The sequence below is a fragment of the Nerophis lumbriciformis genome, linkage group LG17 (assembly GCF_033978685.3).
Source record: "Nerophis lumbriciformis linkage group LG17, RoL_Nlum_v2.1, whole genome shotgun sequence".
Classification (NCBI taxonomy): domain Eukaryota; kingdom Metazoa; phylum Chordata; class Actinopteri; order Syngnathiformes; family Syngnathidae; genus Nerophis; species Nerophis lumbriciformis.
This window is the reverse complement of record NC_084564.2, coordinates 21,202,502-21,223,933: the sequence shown is the minus strand read 5'-3', so window position 1 is coordinate 21,223,933 and position 21,432 is coordinate 21,202,502. Positions and strand designations below refer to the sequence as shown.

The 21,432-nt window shown below is 41.2% G+C and overlaps 1 protein-coding gene across 1 annotated transcript in view; it reads left to right on the top strand.

The window, feature by feature from the left end:
• Positions 1-21,432, top strand: part of st3gal4 (ST3 beta-galactoside alpha-2,3-sialyltransferase 4) — a 67,508-nt gene that overhangs the window by 29,242 nt on the left and 16,834 nt on the right. The window contains exons 5-9 of the mRNA XM_061972717.2: positions 9,358-9,455; positions 9,558-9,618; positions 10,784-10,879; positions 16,911-17,100; positions 17,373-17,510. Coding sequence (XP_061828701.1) covers positions 9,358-9,455; positions 9,558-9,618; positions 10,784-10,879; positions 16,911-17,100; positions 17,373-17,510 — 583 coding nt within the window. The remainder of the gene's footprint in view (positions 1-9,357; positions 9,456-9,557; positions 9,619-10,783; positions 10,880-16,910; positions 17,101-17,372; positions 17,511-21,432) is intronic.

Sequence of the window (21,432 nt, the reverse complement as noted above, 5' to 3'; positions counted from 1 at the left end):
CGTTGCCATTGGCAAGTTTTAAGCTGTCACATGAGGGATCAAACATAGGGCGTTCTTGACTTGTAAACACCAGTGCTTCTCAAATATTTGCTGTTACGCACCCCCTAAGAAATATATATATTTTTTGCGCTCCAGCTCTCTGACCGCAACTATATATAGTATGATTTTTTTATAAAAATGTTATAAGTACACCTCTGCATAACACTGTATCCTCATTGACAGTAAGCAAAACAAAAAATAAAGATATTTTCCGAACTGTAGAGCGCACCCGGATGTTAGCCGCACCCACTAAAGTTTGGAGGAAAATAATATTTTTCCATATATTAGCCGCACCGGACTATAAGCCGCAGATCTGTACCTTTTTAAAATGAGTTATTTACACAGAAATATTTTGTAAATGTTTATTTACATACCGTATTTTTTGGACTATAAGTCGCAGTTTTTTTCATAGTTTGGCCGGGGGTGCGACATATACTCTGGAGCGACTTGTGTGAAATTATTAACACATTACCGTAAAATATCAAATAATAATATTTAGCTCATTCACGTAAGAGACTAGACGTATAAGATTTCATGGGATTTAGCGATTAGGAGTGACAGATTGTTTGTTTGGTAAACGTATAGCATGTTCTATATGTTATAGTTATTTTAATGACTCTTACCATAATATGTTACGTTAACATACCAGGCACGTTCTCAGTTGGTTATTTATGCGTCATATAACGTACACTTATTCAGCCTGTTGTTCACTATTCTGTATTTATTTTAAATTGCCTTTCAAATGTCTATTCTTGGTGTTGGGTTTTATCAAATACATTTCCCCCAAAAATGCGACTTATACTCCAGTGCGACTTATATATGTTTTTTTCCTTCTTTATTATGCATTTTCGGCCGGTGCGACTTATACTCCGGAGCGACTTATACTCCGAAAAATACGGTACTTCAATTTTTTCCAAACACTGTCTGTCACACGGCAGTAATATGGATGATCAAACAAAACAGAAGTCATCGTCATGGACCCAAGAGCTGCAGAAGCTAGCTCTCCAATCAGCTAAACAGACTCAATAAGTCAATAGTGATGTTTTGGTGAATTTTTCAAAACTGAAACAATAGAAAAAGAATGCCGTTGAAAGTTAATAATACCAACAAAGACACTCGTAAATGGGTTAGCATATTAGCTGATGCTAATGAGGCTAGCCTCGTTACATTACGATAATACATACACATATGCATGCTCACACATGGGACGGTTTAGTAAGTAAGAATTGTTTTAGTTACACTGTAAAACTTACAAATGTTACTAGGAGTGATGAATGAAAAATTAATACGAGTAGAAACGCTTTGGACGGCTGGAAGACGGATCAGGACTTCTACTTCCTGTTGAAACCTCAGTCTGAACAGAAGAGCAATGCAGCACGTGAGCACCTGCAGTGAGCGAACTTGTCCAAAAGATGGCGCCATAGTACAAACAATAACACACCTATTCAGTGTATTTTCTTTGTTGTTTTTTAAACTAATTGCATTATAACTGTCAGCGAAGAAAAATACATAAATTAGCTGGACCGTTTTATAAGCCGCAGGGCTCAAAGCCTAGGAAAAAAGTAGCGGCTTATCGTCCGGCTTTTACGGTAGATCAACTTACAACAAAGAATAACATTATTAACATAGTTTTTTAAGTCTGTAACAGAACAGCTTTAAAGTGCATCAGATTGCTTCCTCATTTAAACTATATAATTTTTTTGACCGATTTGAACCATTTGATACTGAAAAATACAAATAAAGAAAATGAATAAATAATAATACATTCAAATTAATCTGCAACATTAATTTAGGAGCACAATATATAAAATGCGTGAGCCTACAAACAATAAAACAATATGTGCTAATTATTTTTAAATCAAAATAAAGTCAGAATTAATGGCAACAAAGAGCACGTTTTGTCGTGCACAGCTTTTCGAAGCGGGGCTTGAATCACGATACTGCATGATACTGATACGGCATGTTCCCCGGGGTCACATGCACAGGTCACAATGGGGCTGCTCCGCTGGTGGGCAAGGTGCCATGCCAGGGGAGCCTCCCCACTGTTTGAGAAGCACTGGTATACGCGCATCTCCCGCATATTTTTTTGTGTAATACTGCCAAATATCGAAATCACCAGTCAATGTCAGTTTGATTAGAACAAGTTGAAAATAAATGCGGTCTCACTTGTCATGTTCAGTTAACTCTTCAACTCTTTAACAGTTAATGTTCAGTTTATTCTGCTGTACGGTGAACATGATCTTTTGTGTACTGCTTGAGAGATAAGTCTCAGTTCAATTACATTTGAACTCTAGTTCATTTGAGCTCAAACGTGAACACGGTCCAAGTGCTAAACAACAAATACAAACTGTAGAATGTACAATGTCTGCTTTCAGTGGCTCCTCTCTGAGCTGCCACCTTACCGTGGTAGAGGAGTTTGCGTGTCCCAATGATCCTAGGAGCTATGTTGTCCGGGGGCTTTATGCCCCCTGGTAGGGTCTCCCAAGACAAACTGGTCCTAGGTGAGGGATCAGACAAAGAGCAGCTCGAAGACCTCCATGACGAATAAAAACAAAGGACCCAGATTTCCCTCGCCCGGACGCGGGTCACCGGGGCCCCCCTCTGGAGCCAGGCCCGGAGGTGGGGCACGATGGCGAGCGCCTGGTGGCCGGGCCTGTCCCCATGGGGCCCGGCCGGGCACAGCCCGAAGAGGCAACGTGGGCCCCCCCTCCAATGGGCTCACCACCCATAGCAGGGGCCATAGAGGTCGGGTGCATTGTGAGCTGGGCGGCAGCCGACGGCAGGGCACTTGGCGGTCCGATCCTCGGCTACAGAAGCTAGCTCTTGGGACGTGGAACATCACCTCGCTGGGGGGGAAGGAGCCTGAGCTAGTGCGCGAGGTTGAGAAGTTCCGGCTAGATATAGTCGGACTCACTTCGACGCACAGCAAGGGCTCTGGAACCAGTTCTCTCGAGAGGGGCTGGACTCTCTTCCACTCTGGCGTTGCCGGCAATGAGAGGCGACGGGCTGGGGTGGCAATTCTTGTTGCCCCCCGGCTCAGAGCCTGCACGTTGGAGTTCAACCCGGTGGACGAGAGGGTAGTTTCCCTCCGCCTTCGGGTGGGGGGACGGGTCCTGACTGTGGTTTGCGCTTACGCGCCAAACCGCAGCTCAGAGTACCCACCCTTTTTGGATTCGCTCGAGGGAGTACTTGAGAGTGCGCCCCCGGGTGATTCCCTCGTTCTACTGGGGGACTTCAATGCTCATGTTGGCAGCGACAGTGAAACCTGGAGAGGCGTGATTGGGAAGAATGGCCGCCCGGATCTGAATCCGAGTGGTGTTCTGTTATTGGACTTTTGTGCCCGTCACAGATTGTCCATAATGAACACCATGTTCGAACATAAGGGTGTCCATATGTGCACTTGGCACCAGGACGCCCTAGGCCGCAGTTCCATGATCGACTTTGTAGTTGTGTCATCGGATTTGCGGCCTCATGTTTTGGACACTCGGGTGAAGAGAGGGGCGGAGCTTTCAACCGATCACCACCTGGTGGTGAGTTGGCTGCGATGGTGGGGGAGGATGCCGGACAGACCTGGCAGGCCCAAACGCATTGTGAGGGTTTGCTGGGAACGTCTGTCAGAGTCTCCTGTCAGAGAGAGTTTCAATTCCCACCTCCGGAAGAACTTTGAACATGTCACGAGGGAGGCGCTGGACATTGAGTCCGAGTGGACCATGTTCCGCGCCTCTATTGTCGAGGCAGCTGATTGGAGCTGTGGCCGCAAGGTAGTTGGTGCCTGTCGTGGCGGTAATCCTAGAACCCGTTGGTGGACACCGGCGGTGAGGGATGCCGTCAAGCTGAAGGAGTCCTATCGGGTTCTTTTGGCTCATAGGACTCCTGAGGCAGCGGACAGGTACCGACAGGCCAAGCGGTGTGCGGCTTCATGTCCAAAAACTCGGACATGGGAGGAGTTCGGGGAAGCCATGGAAAACGACTTCCGGACGGCTTCGAAGCGATTCTGGACCACCATCCGCCGCCTCAGGAAGGGGAAGCAGTGCACTATCAACACCGTGTATGGTGAGGATGGTGTTCTGCTGACCTCGACTGCGGATGTTGTGGATCGGTGGAGGGAATACTTCGAAGACCTCCTCAATCCCACCAACACGTCTTCCTATGAGGAAGCAGTGCCTGGGGAATCTGTGGTGGGCTCTTCTATTTCTGGGGCTGAGGTTGCTGAGGTAATTAAAAAGCTCCTCGGTGGCAAGGCCCCGGGGGTGGATGAGATCCGCCCGGAGTTCCTTAAGGCTCTGGATGCTGTGGGGCTGTCTTGGTTGACAAGACTCTGCAGCATCGCGTGGACATCGGGGGCGGTACCTCAGGATTGGCAGACCGGGGTGGTGGTTCCTCTCTTTAAGAAGGGGAACCGGAGGGTATGTTCTAACTATTGTGGGATCACACTCCTCAGCCTTCCCGGTAAGGTCTATTCAGGTGTACTGGAGAGGAGGCTACGCCGGATAGTCGAACCTCGGATTCAGGAGGAACAGTGTGGTTTTCGTCCTGGTCGTGGAACTGTGGACCAGCTCTATACTCTCGGCAGGGTCCTTGAGGGTGCATGGGAGTTTGCCCAACCAGTCTACATGTGTTTTGTGGACTTGGAGAAGGCATTCGACCGTGTCCCTCGTGAAGTCCTGTGGGGAGTGCTCAGAGAGTATGGGGTATCGGACTGTCTGATTTTGGCGGTCCGCTCCCTGTATGATCAGTGTCAGAGCTTGGTCCGCATTGCCGGCAGTAAGTCGGACACGTTTCCAGTGAGGGTTGGACTCCACCAAGGCTGCCCTTTGTCACCGATTCTGTTCATAACTTTTATGGACAAAATTTCTAGGCGCAGTCAAGGCGTTGAGGGGATCTGGTTTGGTGGCTGCAGGATTGGGTCTCTGCTTTTTGCAGATGATGTGGTCCTGATGGCTTCATCTGGCCAGGATCTTCAGCTCTCGCTGGATCGGTTCGCAGCCGAGTGTGAAGCGACTGGGATGAGAATCAGCACCTCCAAGTCCGAGTCCATGGTTCTCGCCGGGAAAAGGGTGGAATGCCATCTTCGGGTTGGGGAGGAGACCCTGACCTAAGTGGAGGAGTTCAAGTACCTCGGAGTCTTGTTCACGAGTGAGGGAAGAGTGGATCGTGAGATCGACAGGCGGATCGGTGCGGCATCTTCAGTAATGCGGACGCTGTATCGATCCGTTGTGGTGAAGAAGGAGCTGAGCCGGAAGGCAAAGCTCTCAATTTACCGGTCGATCTACGTTCCCATCCTCACCTATGGTCATGAACTTTGGGTTATGACCGAAAGGACAAGATCACGGGTACAAGCGGCCGAAATGAGTTTCCTCCGCCGGGTGGCAGGGCTCTCCCTTAGAGATAGGGTGAGAAGCTCTGTCATCCGGGGGGAGCTCAAAGTAAAGCCGCTGCTCCTCCACATCGAGAGGAGCCAGATGAGGTGGTTCGGGCATCTGGTCAGGATGCCACCCGATCGCCTCCCTCGGGAGGTGTTTAGGGCTCGTCCGACCGGTAGGAGGCCACGGGGAAGACCCAGGACACGCTGGGAAGACTATGTCTCCCGGCTGGCCTGGGAACGCCTCGGGATCCCCCGGGAAGAGCTGGACGAAGTGGCTGGGGAGAGGGAAGTCTGGGCTTCCCTGCTTAGGCTGCTGCCCCCGCGACCCGACCTCGGATAAGCGGAAGAAGATGGATGGATGGATGGATGCTTTCAGTGGGATGTCGGCTGATGGGATTTTTATATCTTTCAGCACAAGACTTGATTAATTAATCATATTCATCTCTCCTCAGGTAAAAAAAAAAAAGAAAAGGCGAGAGCAAATTAACGTCTTGTTACGTCTGTGTCAGCTGTGAGGCATGATTTATTATCTAGCACAAACTTTCACCAACTCCGAGGCGATGCAGCAGCTCAGTATGCCATAGCTGCATAAGCTAGTTACTGCTCTGGGACTAAGTCACGGCTGAAAATAGTTCCTTGTGTTAGCACTTGTAATAACAATGTTGCGAATATTTAGTTAATATGCAGGTCACGTCATGTAAATTGAGTATTGTTGGAGGGTTTGGCATGTTTTTTAGAGGACTTTATGGGCAGAATAAATCAGTCCCATTGGCTACATTTCTAGCCGTCTAGCACAAGCTGTATATTATAATTTTAAAAGGCAAAAAAACATTGTCTCACAAAGAGGTTGTGAATGAAAGGCAAAATAAAAAGTGTAGTGTGTTCTCTCCACTTTGCTCTTTACCTCTGTGTGTGACAGCAATGCTCTTTAAAAGAACATTTTAGAAGCTTTTTGTGAAATCTGGGCAGGTGAACATAACAGGATATAACTGCAAAAGCACTCAGAGTGCATATCTACCAATCGTAAAGAATCAATTAAACAAAATATTGACCCTCCATCAGGGGTGTCAAACTCATTTTAACTCAGGGGCCGCAGGGAGGAAAATCTATTCCAACGTGGGTGGACTGGTATAACCATGGCATAATAACTTAAAAATAAAGACAACTTCATATTGTTTTCTTTGTTTTACTTTGGTCAAAAATAGAACAAGCACATTCTTGAAATGTACATATTACAAATAATCCTCTTGGCAAAACACCAAGTAAGTTACATTCGGAGGAAAAAATTGGTGCAGTTTCAAAAACACCATGAAGAACACAATGAACTCAAACTTTGTCTCAGTATATTTACAAAGCCATTAAACCAAAGCAATTCCTGTTTAGCATTGTAATGTTGGCAGTTCACCATTAAAAAACCCGTTTGAAATAGCAATTTAGTGTTTCCTCAAACCGCCGCACCATGTTGTGGCAGTTGTGGATGTCAACACATCCACAACTGCCACAACACATTCATTTATCAACATTCAAATATGCCAAATATAATATAAACAAACCAATTATCAAAAATGACACCATAGCCGAAATCAAGGTAACATAACTACGAACTTAACCAATTTGAACATGGTAGATTTAAGCATAAAATAAAATAGAACAATTAACAAATATGGAAACACATTTTTACAATGGATTTCAGGGTGCGCATCGTGCCGTCAACCAATTGCGAGCGCTGCACGGAACTCTAACTACAAAGATGTTGGTCAGGTTAATTTAAGTCTTTGCATCTTACCGGCTTGTCATTTTATCCGTAGAGTGGATAATTTACAATGTAAAAATGTATTGTGCGTTGTTTGTGCGTCTTCTGCCAGCCATGTCAGGAGCATCTGATTGCTTGCACCTGCGCTGATTGGAGTAGCGGCAGCCAATCCAGAGGGCGCTTAAAGTCAGCTGACAGTGTCATGTGTGACGTGGGTAACACTTGAATTGTTATTGCGACATCTATTGGACACATTTAGAACATCAGTTTTTTTTAATGAAAAAATTGCAGCTCATGTTATACTTATCTTGCGGGCCGTGGGCCGGATTAAACCTGTTCGTACGTTTGACACCCCTGGTCCCCAAAATGTTATCACTTGATTCTTAACCCATTTGTGCCATTTTTCTGAAAGTCTACTTAAAATCTACCAATGACTTTTTGAGCTATGTTGCTAAACAACAGACATTGGAGGTAATTAATCGAAAGACAAATTAAATTGCCATATTCATGCTTGTTACAGTATGTTCGTCTGTCGCTTTGAAACGGAGTGAACCCTCTTGTCACCCCTGACTTCCACAAGACTCGTCACGGCTGCCGTGCGTAATCACCACGGCGGCAGTCTCTTTCTGTTTTTATTTAAGTCAATGTGTCCGTTTCCACTGCATGCGGTACGACACTGACATGGCATTGCCGTTCTGCATCCATGTGCTAAATGTACGCAGTTTACCTTCAAAATACAATAGTCCATCTTCTAGGCGGATAGTATTTTACACTGTGAAACGGCGTTTCAGACCTAATTTCACCATGTTGACCTAAATGCGGATTCTGGAGGTCCAAAATTAATGAATCATATTGGGTTCTGTGTCAAATGCTAGCTGATACGGGGCCCGGGGAAGCAGTGGCGTGGTTCTTGGGAGTTGTGTGTGTCTAAAACGCTCGCGAGTTGGAACTTGGAGGGGCAGAGTGTTCCAGAGCTTAGGGCCGACCACAGAGAGAGGCCCTGTCTACCCTGGTTTTAAGTCTGGTCTTGGGCACCACGAGCTGGAGCTGTCTCTCGGACCTCAGAGCGCGCAGGAGTGTAAATTTGGATGAGGTCCGAGATATAATGAGGTGCCAGTCCATGTAAAGCTTTAAAAGCAAACGGCAAGGTTTTAAAATCAATTCTAAAATGAACAGGGAGCCAGTGCAAACTCTCAAGAATTGGGGTCATGGAATATATGTCAAAAGTACCAGTGTGGCTGCTATGCAAACTTCTATCTTTTAAATTGTTTTAATCCGGCCCTGAATGCACTATTAAAAAAAAAAGAAGTATTATTAATATCAAGATATTTCATCTTACTTAGAGTTTTTGCTGCGTATGAGGACATATTGACCACGTAGTTTGTTGCTAATACATTTTTGGCTTCACTACAAAGGTGAGTGTTGCTCGCCACGCAAAAAAATAAATAAAACAAAGCAGAAAAATTTATTTATTTTTTTATGCTTTACATGCATAATTTTCCATCTGTGGTTTGTCAGAATGTATTAAGGCCACTCTTGTTTTTTTTGTTTTTTTAATTATTCTTCACATATGTCCTTTGAATGTTTAAAACTGCCGGATTCCAAGTTTAAGTTAGAGGATTTTTTTGTTGTTGCATGAAATCCACTAGTTGTTGTTGCCCTTAACAGTCACTGGGATGACCCTCGAGGCAATCAACAGTGGCATTTTGCCTAATTAAACCCCTCCCCTAGAGATCTATATCTACGTACCATGCAGTGCTGGTCACCACGTGAGGATCGTAAATGTCAAAAGACAGTTAGGTCGTAAACAGCTGGAGTCCACCGCCAGTCAGAAAACAACTGTTTCACACCAAAAATACAACATGCCACCTTGGTCTCGCTCTGTGGGCCTCAGTGAACGTTGTTTCATTTTCCCTCTCCTCATGCCAAAAGGAGGATTTTCAATGCACTTAAATGACATCATGTAAATGGCCTCGGTTGGCTTGTAACAGGCCCGTGTTACCTGGCTAATAGATACCAGAAACGCCTTGGTGGGTTAAAGCGTCACCCAAGCACATCGAGATGTTTTCCACATGCGTTGAGCGTTCGCTGGCAGTGTAGTTTGTATTGTCTATTGTGTGCTTTCTGTCCTCATTCTTGTTGACGTGTAATATAATTAGTGCCGTGTGTAATATGATATCTGTTGTTATTTCTCTTGCAGCATTAGCAGACAAACACAGCTTTTTCTCAAACTGGAAGATTTCTTCTGGCGGGAACACGTGTCAAAGTTGGCGCTACCTTACGGCATAAAGGGCAGTGGTACGTTGTTATTCCCTCCCCTCATGCTGTATTTATTCCTGTATAATAATCAAAACAGATCAACTTCTTTTGGTTGCATTTACACTCTTTTTTTCCTTCCAGAGATGCAACTACTGAAGGTTCTTGCAGTAACTAATTATCAGGTCCCAGCCATCATAGACAAGTAAGTGAAAAAAGTGACTCAAAGGGGACATTCCAAAGCTGTCTACTTCTATTTCTAAAACGCTGCTCAGATTTTTCTGACAAATACGCCACATGGTGGTGCGGTTGATAAACCCCAAAGTTATATTTATGTATTTCTATTTATTTAAAAAAAACATTGTACCGTCGTTTTCGGAGTATAAGTCGCTCCGGAGTATAAGTCGCACCAGCCGAAAATGCATAATAAAGAAGAAAAAAAAACATACATAAGTCGCACTGGAGTATAAGTCGTATTTTTTGGAGAAATTCATTTGATAAAACCCAACACCAAGAATAGACATTTGAAAGGCAATTTTAAATAAATAAAGAATAGTGAACAACAGGCTGAATAAGTGTACGTTATATGACGCATAAATAACCAACTGAGAACGTGCCTGGTATGTTAACGTAAAATATTATGGCAAGAGTCATTCAAATAACTATAACTTATAGAACATGCTATACGTTTACCAAACAATCTGTCACTCCTAATCGCTAAATCCGATGAAATCTTATACGTCTAGTCTCTTACGTGAATGAGCTAAATAATATTATTTGATATTTTACGGTAATGTGTTAAAAATTTCACACTTAAGTCACACCCCCGGCCAAACTATGAAAAAAACTGCAACTTATAGTCCGAAAAATACGGTATTCATATTTTTTATTAAATAGCTAGAAAATGAAAACAATTAAATAAATAAGTTGTGTTTGAAATTTCTCACACAGCTCAGTGCCCAAGACAGTGGCTGTACACAAAATTTGTTAACAAAAAACCTGGCCGCCATCGAACAAAACATCATTGCAGAGGCATTGTCAGGACAACTAATTGTAAATAAGTTGTTGACCACTTTTCGAAAGTCTATAAAACAAGGGGGAAATTTTATGTTTTCCTTTTTTTTTTAATTGTGAGAGCGGAATAGAAAAAAAGTGTCTGTTTCTTATTGCCTGTATTATTTTTTTCCCTATTAAATGAAGAAATAAAGATATAGAAAAATGTTATAAAACTGTGATATTTATGTATGCTAGCATGTCTTACAGACCACAACCCATAGGTTGCACAACAAATATGACTGTTTTTTGTTTTTTTAGGTCTCGTAAGTCAGTCCCATTTTACAGTATGTTCGTGTTCTGTCCTTTTTTTTCAGCCTCGAATGCAGAACCTGTGTTGTCATAGGCAATGGCTTCGCCATTAAAAACACTTCCTTAGGAGGCATCATTAACAAATATGATGTGGTCATTCGGTAAGCATCGTTTCTCCTAATAATTCCTGCAATCCACTTGGTAATGCCATCTAGTTATTTGTTCCCTTTTAAATCATGTAGAAAAAAACTGAGTATTGTTTACCAGTGATCTCAATACAATCGTCAAAAATTTGACTTGAAATTTGACGCTTTTAACTTGTCTCTGCAGTTAACAATATTTCACTAAAATATGTATTTTTTCTGAATAGAAAAAGTGAGAGAAAACATTTTTGTGTTGTTGGGCATGAATGTGCAAGTTCGAATCTGCCTTAACGGCCTTTGGAATGGACACATTGAGTTGTTCTAAGCCGCTTTCAAACAGCCAGCCTGTTGGCGTGGCGACAATGCATTTTTGTCCCCCCATCAACGAAACTCGGCCCCTTCCCTCTCTTCTACTCTGTCCTCTGTGAAAAGAAGCATTTCCGGGGCCAAGTAGGCTATTGATGGTCAGGATTTATTGCATGCCTTAGAATTTGGCATCATCTGACTTGTTGTGCCACAAACACAACTTACAACTTTTAAGGCTTCCGTGCAATTAAACATGGTCAAGGGGTTATTAGTTAATTGGTATAAATCATCCTATTATAATAATGAAAATTTTGATTTGTCTCTTAGTAAAGAGAAGGGGGAAAAAATAATACAACAAAATGATCCTGATTTATGTGATGAAAACAGCAGGGGTTTGAAACTGTTTGTTTTAGGGTGTTTTTTGTCCTGTCCAGCTACTCAGGCAAATCATAGTGTTGATGTAGATGCCCATATCGGCTGTACAGATTTACTTTACAAAAGAGAAGTGTGGGATACTTCTATTGCTGCCTTATTTGTATTAAACTTCATTAAATGGATGTGTATTATTTGGCGCAGCCGGGCTGGAGCAGGAGGGGATAGAAAGAGGAAAAAAAGGAAGACAGAGGGGGAAATTGCGGGGACAAGAGAGAGATAAGACAGAGAGAGAACAACAAACACAACAATAATAACCACAAAAACAACAGAACAGCATTAGCAAATACGATATGTACAAATATAACGGTAAAAGTGATAGCAAAGAAGCAGTTAGTGAAGTAAATATTAAAAACACAGAAGTGACAATGAGCATTATTACACTACAAATGGAGCGATACAAATACTAATAGAAATAGCACTATTGATAATGAGTAATAACAATAATTTACCTCTATTATCAACAATACAATTGTTTCAAATGCAACAATGCATATATGTAATGATAACTTGAAATACAAAAGAAAGCAGATAAATGGAGGGGAAGAAAGAGAAGTGAACTGTATTAACCTTGTCGATTGTTATAGTAACAATAGGTTAAGCTTTGTCAGTGTGACGTGTGTTACCCAGTTTCCCCTTGGGGGAACAACGTTAATATATTAGTGGTTTAAAGGGGCCCTATTATGCAAAACCTGATGGCAACTGCTTATGTGTATTTGGGATTGGCAAAAGACCCGAAAATGTCAAATCAATCCGTGGAGGCATTGCACAGATATTTATAATACAATCTTGCCTTCTTTCCGACTCCCTCCAAACGGTCTGTTTGGAATTTTGAGTGTCACGTCAGCAGAGTATCCATACATGGTAGACATTTACCAAAACATCCTTCCGTTAGTCAGCCAATTTAAATGTATGCAAAACCGGCTGTACAACATTATGTCGACGATGAAACCCAATGAATGAAAATTCTCTGTTTGCTTCAACCAGCGCAAGCCACTACACAAACTTCTAGTCTCATCTGAAGTAAAAAGTGCCTTACTTTTAACTTTTCTGATTCGTGGCAATGTGTCGCGCTTGGTGATACTCTCTCAAAGAGGCTAGCGGATTCAAGGATGCAAAAAACATAGGCAGGAGTAAGAACAAAAAATGACTTTATTGCTCAAGACAGGGATAAAGAGCCACACTTAACTAGATAACAAAAAACTACGGTGCATAAAATAAAGGAACAAAAGATTGCTCCGCGAAAAATACTGCAACAGGTAAAATATGATAATCAAGAACAGAGTGGCTACCTGAGCCGGGAGGAAGACTATACTGGGCAGGAAGGCGAAAGGTCGTACAGGGACTGGAATTGAAAAGAGGAATCCAGAGCATGAATCTGAGGTCCTGTGTCACGAAGAATCAGCTGGTGCCTTCCTGCCCGTACAGGTGTGATTAAATAGGCCTGTTTATTACGCACACCTGCAGCACCCCCTGGCAATTATACCCGGCTTAGTGAGTGGTTATGTCTGTAACAGAAAACAAAGGGGAGGTAACAAAGAAAAACACAAGACACAAAGGAAAAAACAATTACCTGATCCAAACACTGAACACCTACATGGTCTTACCGCCCAAACAAAATGTGACAAACAAGTGCATGTAATTGGTGTCACAATAGCGTGTGACACAATGTGCCTTAATCTGTAAAGAAGTCGCTTCGATTGTGTGTAATTAATAGTTCTCCTTCAACCACAAACTTTCACAAAAAGATGGATTTTCTGAAAAACTACATTTAATGGTGCAGTCGGTGGCTATTTATGGCAATAGAGGAGACAATGAAAAGGGAAGTAATAACAGTACGTAAAAAATGTGTGAATGAACGTTAGCATTGTTATCTTGAGGTGTTGTGTAGCTAGCTTAGCCTTCTAATGTAAGACCATACACACCACACCGTCCTGCGACAAAATAAATAAATATAATAATAAATAATAGTTTCCTTAAAAACGACTTTTAAATGGATCAGTGCCTATTGTGTTTGGCAAGGGACCAGTTAGTAATATAATCCATTGTTACATTTGCGATCTTGCTTGTCGCGTGGCTTACTTTGCTGCAGCTGGCTTGAGCCTCCATTGTTTACAAGTGTTCAAAGTAGCAGCAGAGAAAGTTTTTATTGTCAATATACACATGGATATGTCCTGTGGCGTCTGCTTCCTTTCTCTTGTCCGCCCGCATATACTCTCCTTATCACGCCTACAACAAAACACGGTGAGTACGCTGATCTTGTTATTTCATCTGTAATGTTGTGCTGGCGTGAAAGTCACTCAAAACAGATGGCTGGTGGCGGTCATCGATGTCCAAAGTGTACAACAAAAGCTAGAAAGCTAAAAAAAAACACAAAACATTTCTGCCGGGCGGGGGCGAATGCTTACTGAGCTTGAGGGGGCGTGGTGAGGAGGGGTTGATTTGAATCTAACAACTCCGTCTCTCAAAACGAGATGTTTTGAAAGGGAGCAAAAATATGTCTTACAATTTTTTTACTGAAGAACCATCATTACATGTTACGTAGACCAAAATTAAGTGTTTTAAAAATAGAAACAAATTATATGACCCCTTTAAGTTTGTGAGTTTGTTTTGCTGACGGTAAACAGTAGCGTGACTGTCTTAAAATTGTTTAAATCCTTCTCTGCGATGTGCTTCGTTCTTGCTTGAGTGTTGAGGCTGCATAATCCTGTCTCGGCGCAGTTCTACGCGTCAATGAACCGCTTCAGAAACGACAACCTTTTGATGTAGACAGGCGAAAGAAAAAAAGAGCCCAGCAAAATCGAACATCCCGTGCGACGGAAACTTAAAGTAAACAAACGTTTGTCCATCTGCTTTACCTCACTGTGAGGGTTGATGACAGTGACGATGACGTTTTGGTGAATAGTGCCCCCAAGTGACGTGAAGGGTGGATTGTGCTCCCACGTCACAGAATGGGGCAGGCACTATCCACCAGTACTGATAATTAATTATTTGGTGAAAAACAACGCAATTGACTCTTGAGGGAAAAAAAACGGGTGAAAATTGGAGGTCCATGGCAAGACCGCGTTATATAGAACATTGTGTTACATAGAGCATTGCGTTATATCAGACCGTGTTACATCAAACTTTAGGTGTACTGTATGTATTGTTGTACTATTGTATACAATGTGCTACCTGTACATTTTAATATTGGTAAATACAATACCTTGTAAATTATGTTTTTGTCAAAGGAATCTATTAATTTGGGCATGTGATTATCCAATTTGCAAAATTGGTCGTAATGCATTTGCAAAAAGTGAGTAAAAAACATGAAAAGCAAAACATTATGTTCAGAACAACAAATGAGCTTTCTTCTGTTGCTCCTTTTCTTTTTCTTTATTTTTTATTAATAAAACAATCTTGCCTTACTTCATACTTCCTCCAAACGAGCCGTTTGGAATTTGCACAACTTGTAAGGATTTTATAACATGTGACGTCAGGGAATTTGCACGAGCCCGTCATTGTAGTTTGACTGTGGTAAATAAGCTACTTCTTTTTCTCCATTGTGTGGCAGACTTGCTCGTACATGCATATTAATCCTGCGCTGTTGCCATTTCTAATACAAAGTAGTGTATAGTTCAAACTTATATTGTCAGTAGACTACATTTGGAAGCGCTAAAAACTACAACATGGCTGACGGGGAGAAGACGCTGTCAAAGTACAGCCACATAAATAACACTGCCCACAAAACGGCGCATCCTGAAAAGAGGGTCAGAAAGCGGCTTGAAGATTGTCTGTAAAACATAATACATGCAACATTTTGACCAAAGAACCACCATTACATGTGATGGGGACCACATGGTAGTGTTTTAAATGTAGAAAAAAGATATATAAATATGATCCCTTTAAGTAAGCAAACTAATCATTTAGCGTGATAGTCTTTATGAATATGAAGAATATATGCCAATCATCTGAAAGCCCACAATACTGGGAGGAGAAAATGCAAATACAATTATTTAGCACATGCAGTGTGATCTATCAAGACTGAAACTGTTCTGCAGCCGCTGTTTTGTGTCTTTAATTAGTACGTCTAGAAAGGACGTGCAAGTTCTCAACATATTCGGAGTGTCAGAAATACAAATATTAGACATATAGTCTATTCAGTAATATTATTTTATATTTTTTTTAGCTGATGGATGACTTAAGGTGATTAAAACAAATTCCATTGATGCATTTTGGTGTCTGCTGGCGTTTTTTTTAATGATGTTTGTTATTCCATGTAGAAGAGATTTTATCAACATATCTTCTATATGAAAAAACTGTATTGCAATTTCTTGCGCCTTTAACATTTCAGTGGGCGCTCGTAGTAAGTGCCAGCATCTTCCATGAGCGCACCTTCAGTGCGCAAAAAAGATTGTGTGGTACAGTAGATGCACTGCAGGACTGCCTCTAAAATCCCCAGAAAAAAGTGTTGAATAACGGTCTATTAATTGCATGTTTTAAAACATAGCAAAACGCCACAGGTAGGAGCATGGCGACCTGAATGTGCAATAAATGATTGTCCTCATGGTAACTGCCTTATTTAAATAAGGCAGTCTGCAGCAGTTATTAATTGCACACAAAATCTTAGTAGATCACACGCAACGCACCCACCAATAGTACACGCAATTTTAAACACTGCAAAAAATCAGTGTTCAAAAACAAGAAAAAAAAAGAAAAAAATTAGGGGTGTTTTATTTTAACTAAGCAAAATTATCTGTCAATGCAACAAGAAATGTTGGCTTGTCAAGACTTTCCAAAACAAGTAAAATTAGCTAACCTCAATTAACCCAAAAATACCTTAAAATAAGTATATTCTCACTAATAACAATTTTACTACTATAGGAGTACATATTTTCTATTGTTTCATTAAAAATAAAACAGCAAAGTCCATTTGGCTGTCATCTGTTTTAATATGAGACACAATTGTGTCAAAGTCATGATTTTTTTTTTTCATGCTTGAAATAAGAAATGATTACTTTAAAAAAGTAGTTTTATACTTGTGAGTGTTGATGACACAGCTTTGCAACAGTTGATATTCTAGTTTCAAGCATGTTTTACTCAATATAGGTCATAAAATCTCAGCAACAAGCTGTAACATCTTACTGAGATAATTTAGGACCAAAACACTTAAAACAAGTAAAACACTCTAACATAAAATCTGCTTAGTGAGAAGAATTATCTTATCGGACAGAAAATAAGCAAACATCACCCTTATTTGAGATATTCACGTAGTATTTGGACCTTAGTAGAATGTAACCATGTGATTTTACCTCTAAAATCCCTAACCCAGGTTGAACGACTCTCCCGTAAGGGGCTACGAGGAAGACGTAGGCAACAAGACCACCATGAGGTTCTTCTACCCCGAGTCTGCCTCCTACAACCCAGGCTTGAACAACGAGGCCGGCACCCTCATGGTCTTGGTGCCGTTCAAGCAACAGGATCTACGGTGGCTCAAGGAGATCCTCTACAATGAGAAGAGGGTACAGTAATAATCGTTTACTGCTTCCCCTCCTAACCCTTGTTGGCCAAGCATATCAGGACAAGCACTTAAGGGCTCAGTAATGCAAGTGTGTACGTGCATTTTCCATCATGGACCCAGGTCCTGCTAGTAGCTCCCTGCTAGAGCCGCTAAGAGTTGCAGGATCATTACTTGCTTATTATGCGCGTGGAGGCGCCTCCAGCCATAAGGGAGTTACCAGCTTGCTTGCATCTCCGTGCTCCTTCCTATCTTTCCGTCTGTTTACATCCCTAGGTCAGGAAAGGCTTCTGGAAGCCTCCTCCCCAAATCTGGCTTGGTGACGTCAGTCAAATCCGAGTGCTCGACCCGCACTTTTTGCACCAGACGGCGGAGAAGCTGCTCCGGATCCCCCTGAACCCCAAGAAAAACCAGGTGAGGGAGCTCATCTGCTTCTTTTTCGTCGACAGGCTGCAGGCGGGCGAAGTGAAACCATGGTTGCAATTAACTGTAACCGGCCGGAATTTATAAGCACCGTTTCTCCTGCTGGGAATCATTTGTGTTGTTTGTTCCCGTTCTCTCCCCCTTCTGCCCCCTTTCGCCGCCTCCCACTCGAATGCTAACAAGGCTGGCTGGATATCCACCGAGCAGCCATGACTCCTTGACTGATAAACACTCCACTTGGTTAATAGTCTTTTGTGGGAGGGGTTCGGGGTGGGGGACAATTACTGCTGATTATGAGGCAAATACAGCTCTGCTTGTCACCTCATTACAAGATGAAGACTCATGTTTTTAAGGCTACATATCTCTTAGAAAATAATTAGTTTTTGGACGGAAAGCCAATAATTTCAACCATAAGCTCATTTTGTTTTGAAAGAAGGGACAGCTTATTAGTCTTGCACAAGACTGGTTGTTCTTTCAGGAAACAAAAAAATCACTTAGGAAACTCTAAAGCATTGTGACAAGGAGAAAACATGACGCAGTACATTTTTGCAGCGAGCCATTGATCTGTTTTCACTTGAAAACTTGGACCGCTGCTCGCCCTCTCTGGCTTAGAAACACTTTTTTCTCTCGCCTCTTGATGACCTCCAGAATGTCATTGGTGCTTGTGTGCTTGGCAGAGGTGGGTAGAATTGCCACAAATTGTACTCAAGGGTATCGTTACTTTAGAGTAATGTGACTCAAGTAAAAAGTAGTCCTCCAAATAATTGAATATGAGTACCGTATTTTTCGGAGTATAAGTCGCTCCGGAGTATAAGTCGCACCGGCCGAAAATGCATAATAAAGAAGGAAAAAAACATATATACGTCACACTGGAGTATAAGTCGCATTTTTGTGGGAAATTTATTTGATAAAATCCAACACCAAGAATAGACATTTGAAAGGCAATTTAAAATAAATAAAGAATAGTGAACAACAGGCTGAATAAGTGTACGTTATATGACGCATAAATAACCAACTGAGAACGTGCCTGGTATGTTAACGTAACATATTATGGTAAGAGTCATTCAAATAACTATAACATATAGAATATGCTATACGTTTACCAAACAATCTGTCACTCCTAATCGCTAAATCCCATGAAATCTTATACATCTAGTCTCTTACGTCAGTGTTTCTCAAATGGGGATACGCGTACCCCTGGAGGTACTTGAAGGTATGCCAAGGGGTACGTGAGATTTTTTTTTAAATATTCTAAAAATAGCAACAATTCAAAAATCCTATTATAAATATATTTATTGAATAAGACTTCAACAAAATATGAATGTAAGTTCATAAACTGAACATCAAATCAAGTAGGCTATTCTATTCATTACAATGCAATATTCAGTGTTGACAGCTAGATTTTTTGTGGACATGTTCCATAAATATTGATGTTAAAGATTTCTTTTTTTTTGAAGAAATGTTTAGAGTTAAGTTCATCAGATGGATCTCTGTTACAATCCCCAAAGAGGGCACTTTAAGTTGATGATTACTTCTATGTGTAGAAATATTTATTTATAATTGAATCACTTGTTTATTTTTCAACAAGTTTTTAGTTATTTTTATCTTTTTTTTCAAATAGTTCAAGAAAGACCTCTACAAATGAGCAATATTTTGCACTGTTATACAATTTAATAAATCAGAAACTGATGACATAGTGCTGTATTTTACTTCTTTATCTTTTTTTTTCAACCAAAAATGCTTTGCTCTGATTAGGGGGTACTTGAATTAAAAAAATGTTCACAGGGGGTACATCACTGAAAAAAGGTTGAGAACCACTGTCTTACGTGAATGAGCTAAATAATATTATTTGATATTTTACGGTAATGTGTTAATAATTTCACACATAAGTCGCTCCTGAGTACAAGTCGCACCCCCGGCCAAACTATGAAAAAAACTGAGACTTATAGTCCGAAAAATATTAAGTATTCAGTGAAAAAAAACTACTGAAGTACTGAGTAATGCGAAATATCCGAAAATGCGGAAATCCGCGTTTTTCAACATTCTTTTTTGCGTCAAAATATAATTTCCGTGTTGTTTTTTTTAAATGAAATACCAAAAAAATAGAATCGAAACAACATTTGTTGAACGCTTGCCTCTGCCCCAGGTAATCGGTGCTCCTCTTGCTTAAATGCTGTACTGAGTTGCAGGACAGGGAGACGATAAAGTGGGGGCGCTGAAACAAGCTCGCTAGTTAGCATCATCCCGCTAGCTTACATGCCTGCGTTCGTCTCTTCGAGCCACAACGTTGACGACTTTCTACTTTGCTGCTAATCATATTTGAATGATTACAATCCAAATACTGTTAATTCCGCACCAGTTGTAGTTCTCAAGTATTCTCAAGGTATATTTTTGACGTGACGGGTGTAAACAGAGGTCACAACAGAGGAAGCATCTTACCCGAGGGGGCGTGGCCAAAGGATTGAGTTGCCAGATGGGAAACGTTTTTCTGAGTTCTTTACCTGCATGTTATAGAATGTGACATTAAATTTTCAATGATAAAAATTATCTACTAAAAAGAACAAAAAATGATGTGGTAGATTACATGCGACATGTAAGTGTCAAAAAGACAACCAAAAGAGATTAGTCGATGAGAATAAATCTAAAGGTAAAATATATTGTACAAATGCACCCAATTGCAGGAAATGTAATCTTGATCTTCAAAATGTTCTTTCAGGGCTTGCATGGCAGCACTTTGGGCCATACTTGCCAACCTTGAGACCTCCGATTTCGGGAGGTGGGGGGAGGGGGTGGGCGTGGTCTGGGTGGGACGGGGGCGTGGTTGGGGGTTTGGCTAAAAGGGGAGGAGTATATTTACAGCTAGAATTCACCAAGTCAAGTATTTCATATATATATATATATATATATATATATATATATATATATATATATATATATATTTATTTATTTATTTATTTTATTATATATATATATATATATATATATATATATATATATATATATATATATATATATATATATATAGGTAACACATGAGCCAATCACCACGCCCCTACACCAGCCTGTACCCACCCACTCTGTGCCCTATATAATCCATGGTATGTGAATGCTCCCATTAAAATCTCCTGATGATTGAGGGAACCCCCCCTCATGAAACAGGCCTGTAGAGATGAAATAGTCTTGTGATTTTCTTCCCACACATACATATATATATATATATATATTTATTTATTTATTTATTTATTTATTTATTTATTTTATTATATATATATATATATATATATATAAATAAATACTTGAATTTCAGTGTTCATTTATTTACACATATACACACACATAACACTCATCTACTCATTGTTGAGTTAAGGGTTGAATTGTCCATCCTTGTTCTATTCTCTGTCACTATTTTTCGAACCATGCTGAACACCTTCTCTGATGATGCATTGATGTGTGGCACTCACAAAAGTGCTTTCCTCAAATGCACTAGATGGCAGTATTGTCCTGTTTAAGAGTGTCAGAACATTGCTGTTTACGGCAGACGAACTGCTTTACGGTATACAAAAACGTGACTGCTGTTGATGTGTGTTGTTGCCGCGCTGGGAGGACGTTAATGAAACTGCCTAACAATAAACCCACATAAGAAACCAAGAACTCGCCCTCCATCATTCTACAGTTATAACGTGATTGGGCAGGTATGCTGTTTATATTGTGGGTTAGCAGACTTAGGTCCTCATGGACCTGAGTCCGCCTGAATTTCGGGAGATTTTCGGGAGAAAATTTGTCCCGGGAGGTTTTCAGGAGAGGCGCTGAAATTCGGGAGTCTCCCTGAAAATCCGGGAGGGTTGGCAAGTATGCTTTGGGCTGATAGAAATGTCCTTTTTTCTTTCGTCAGTTTTCCTTTTTTTTCATAGGG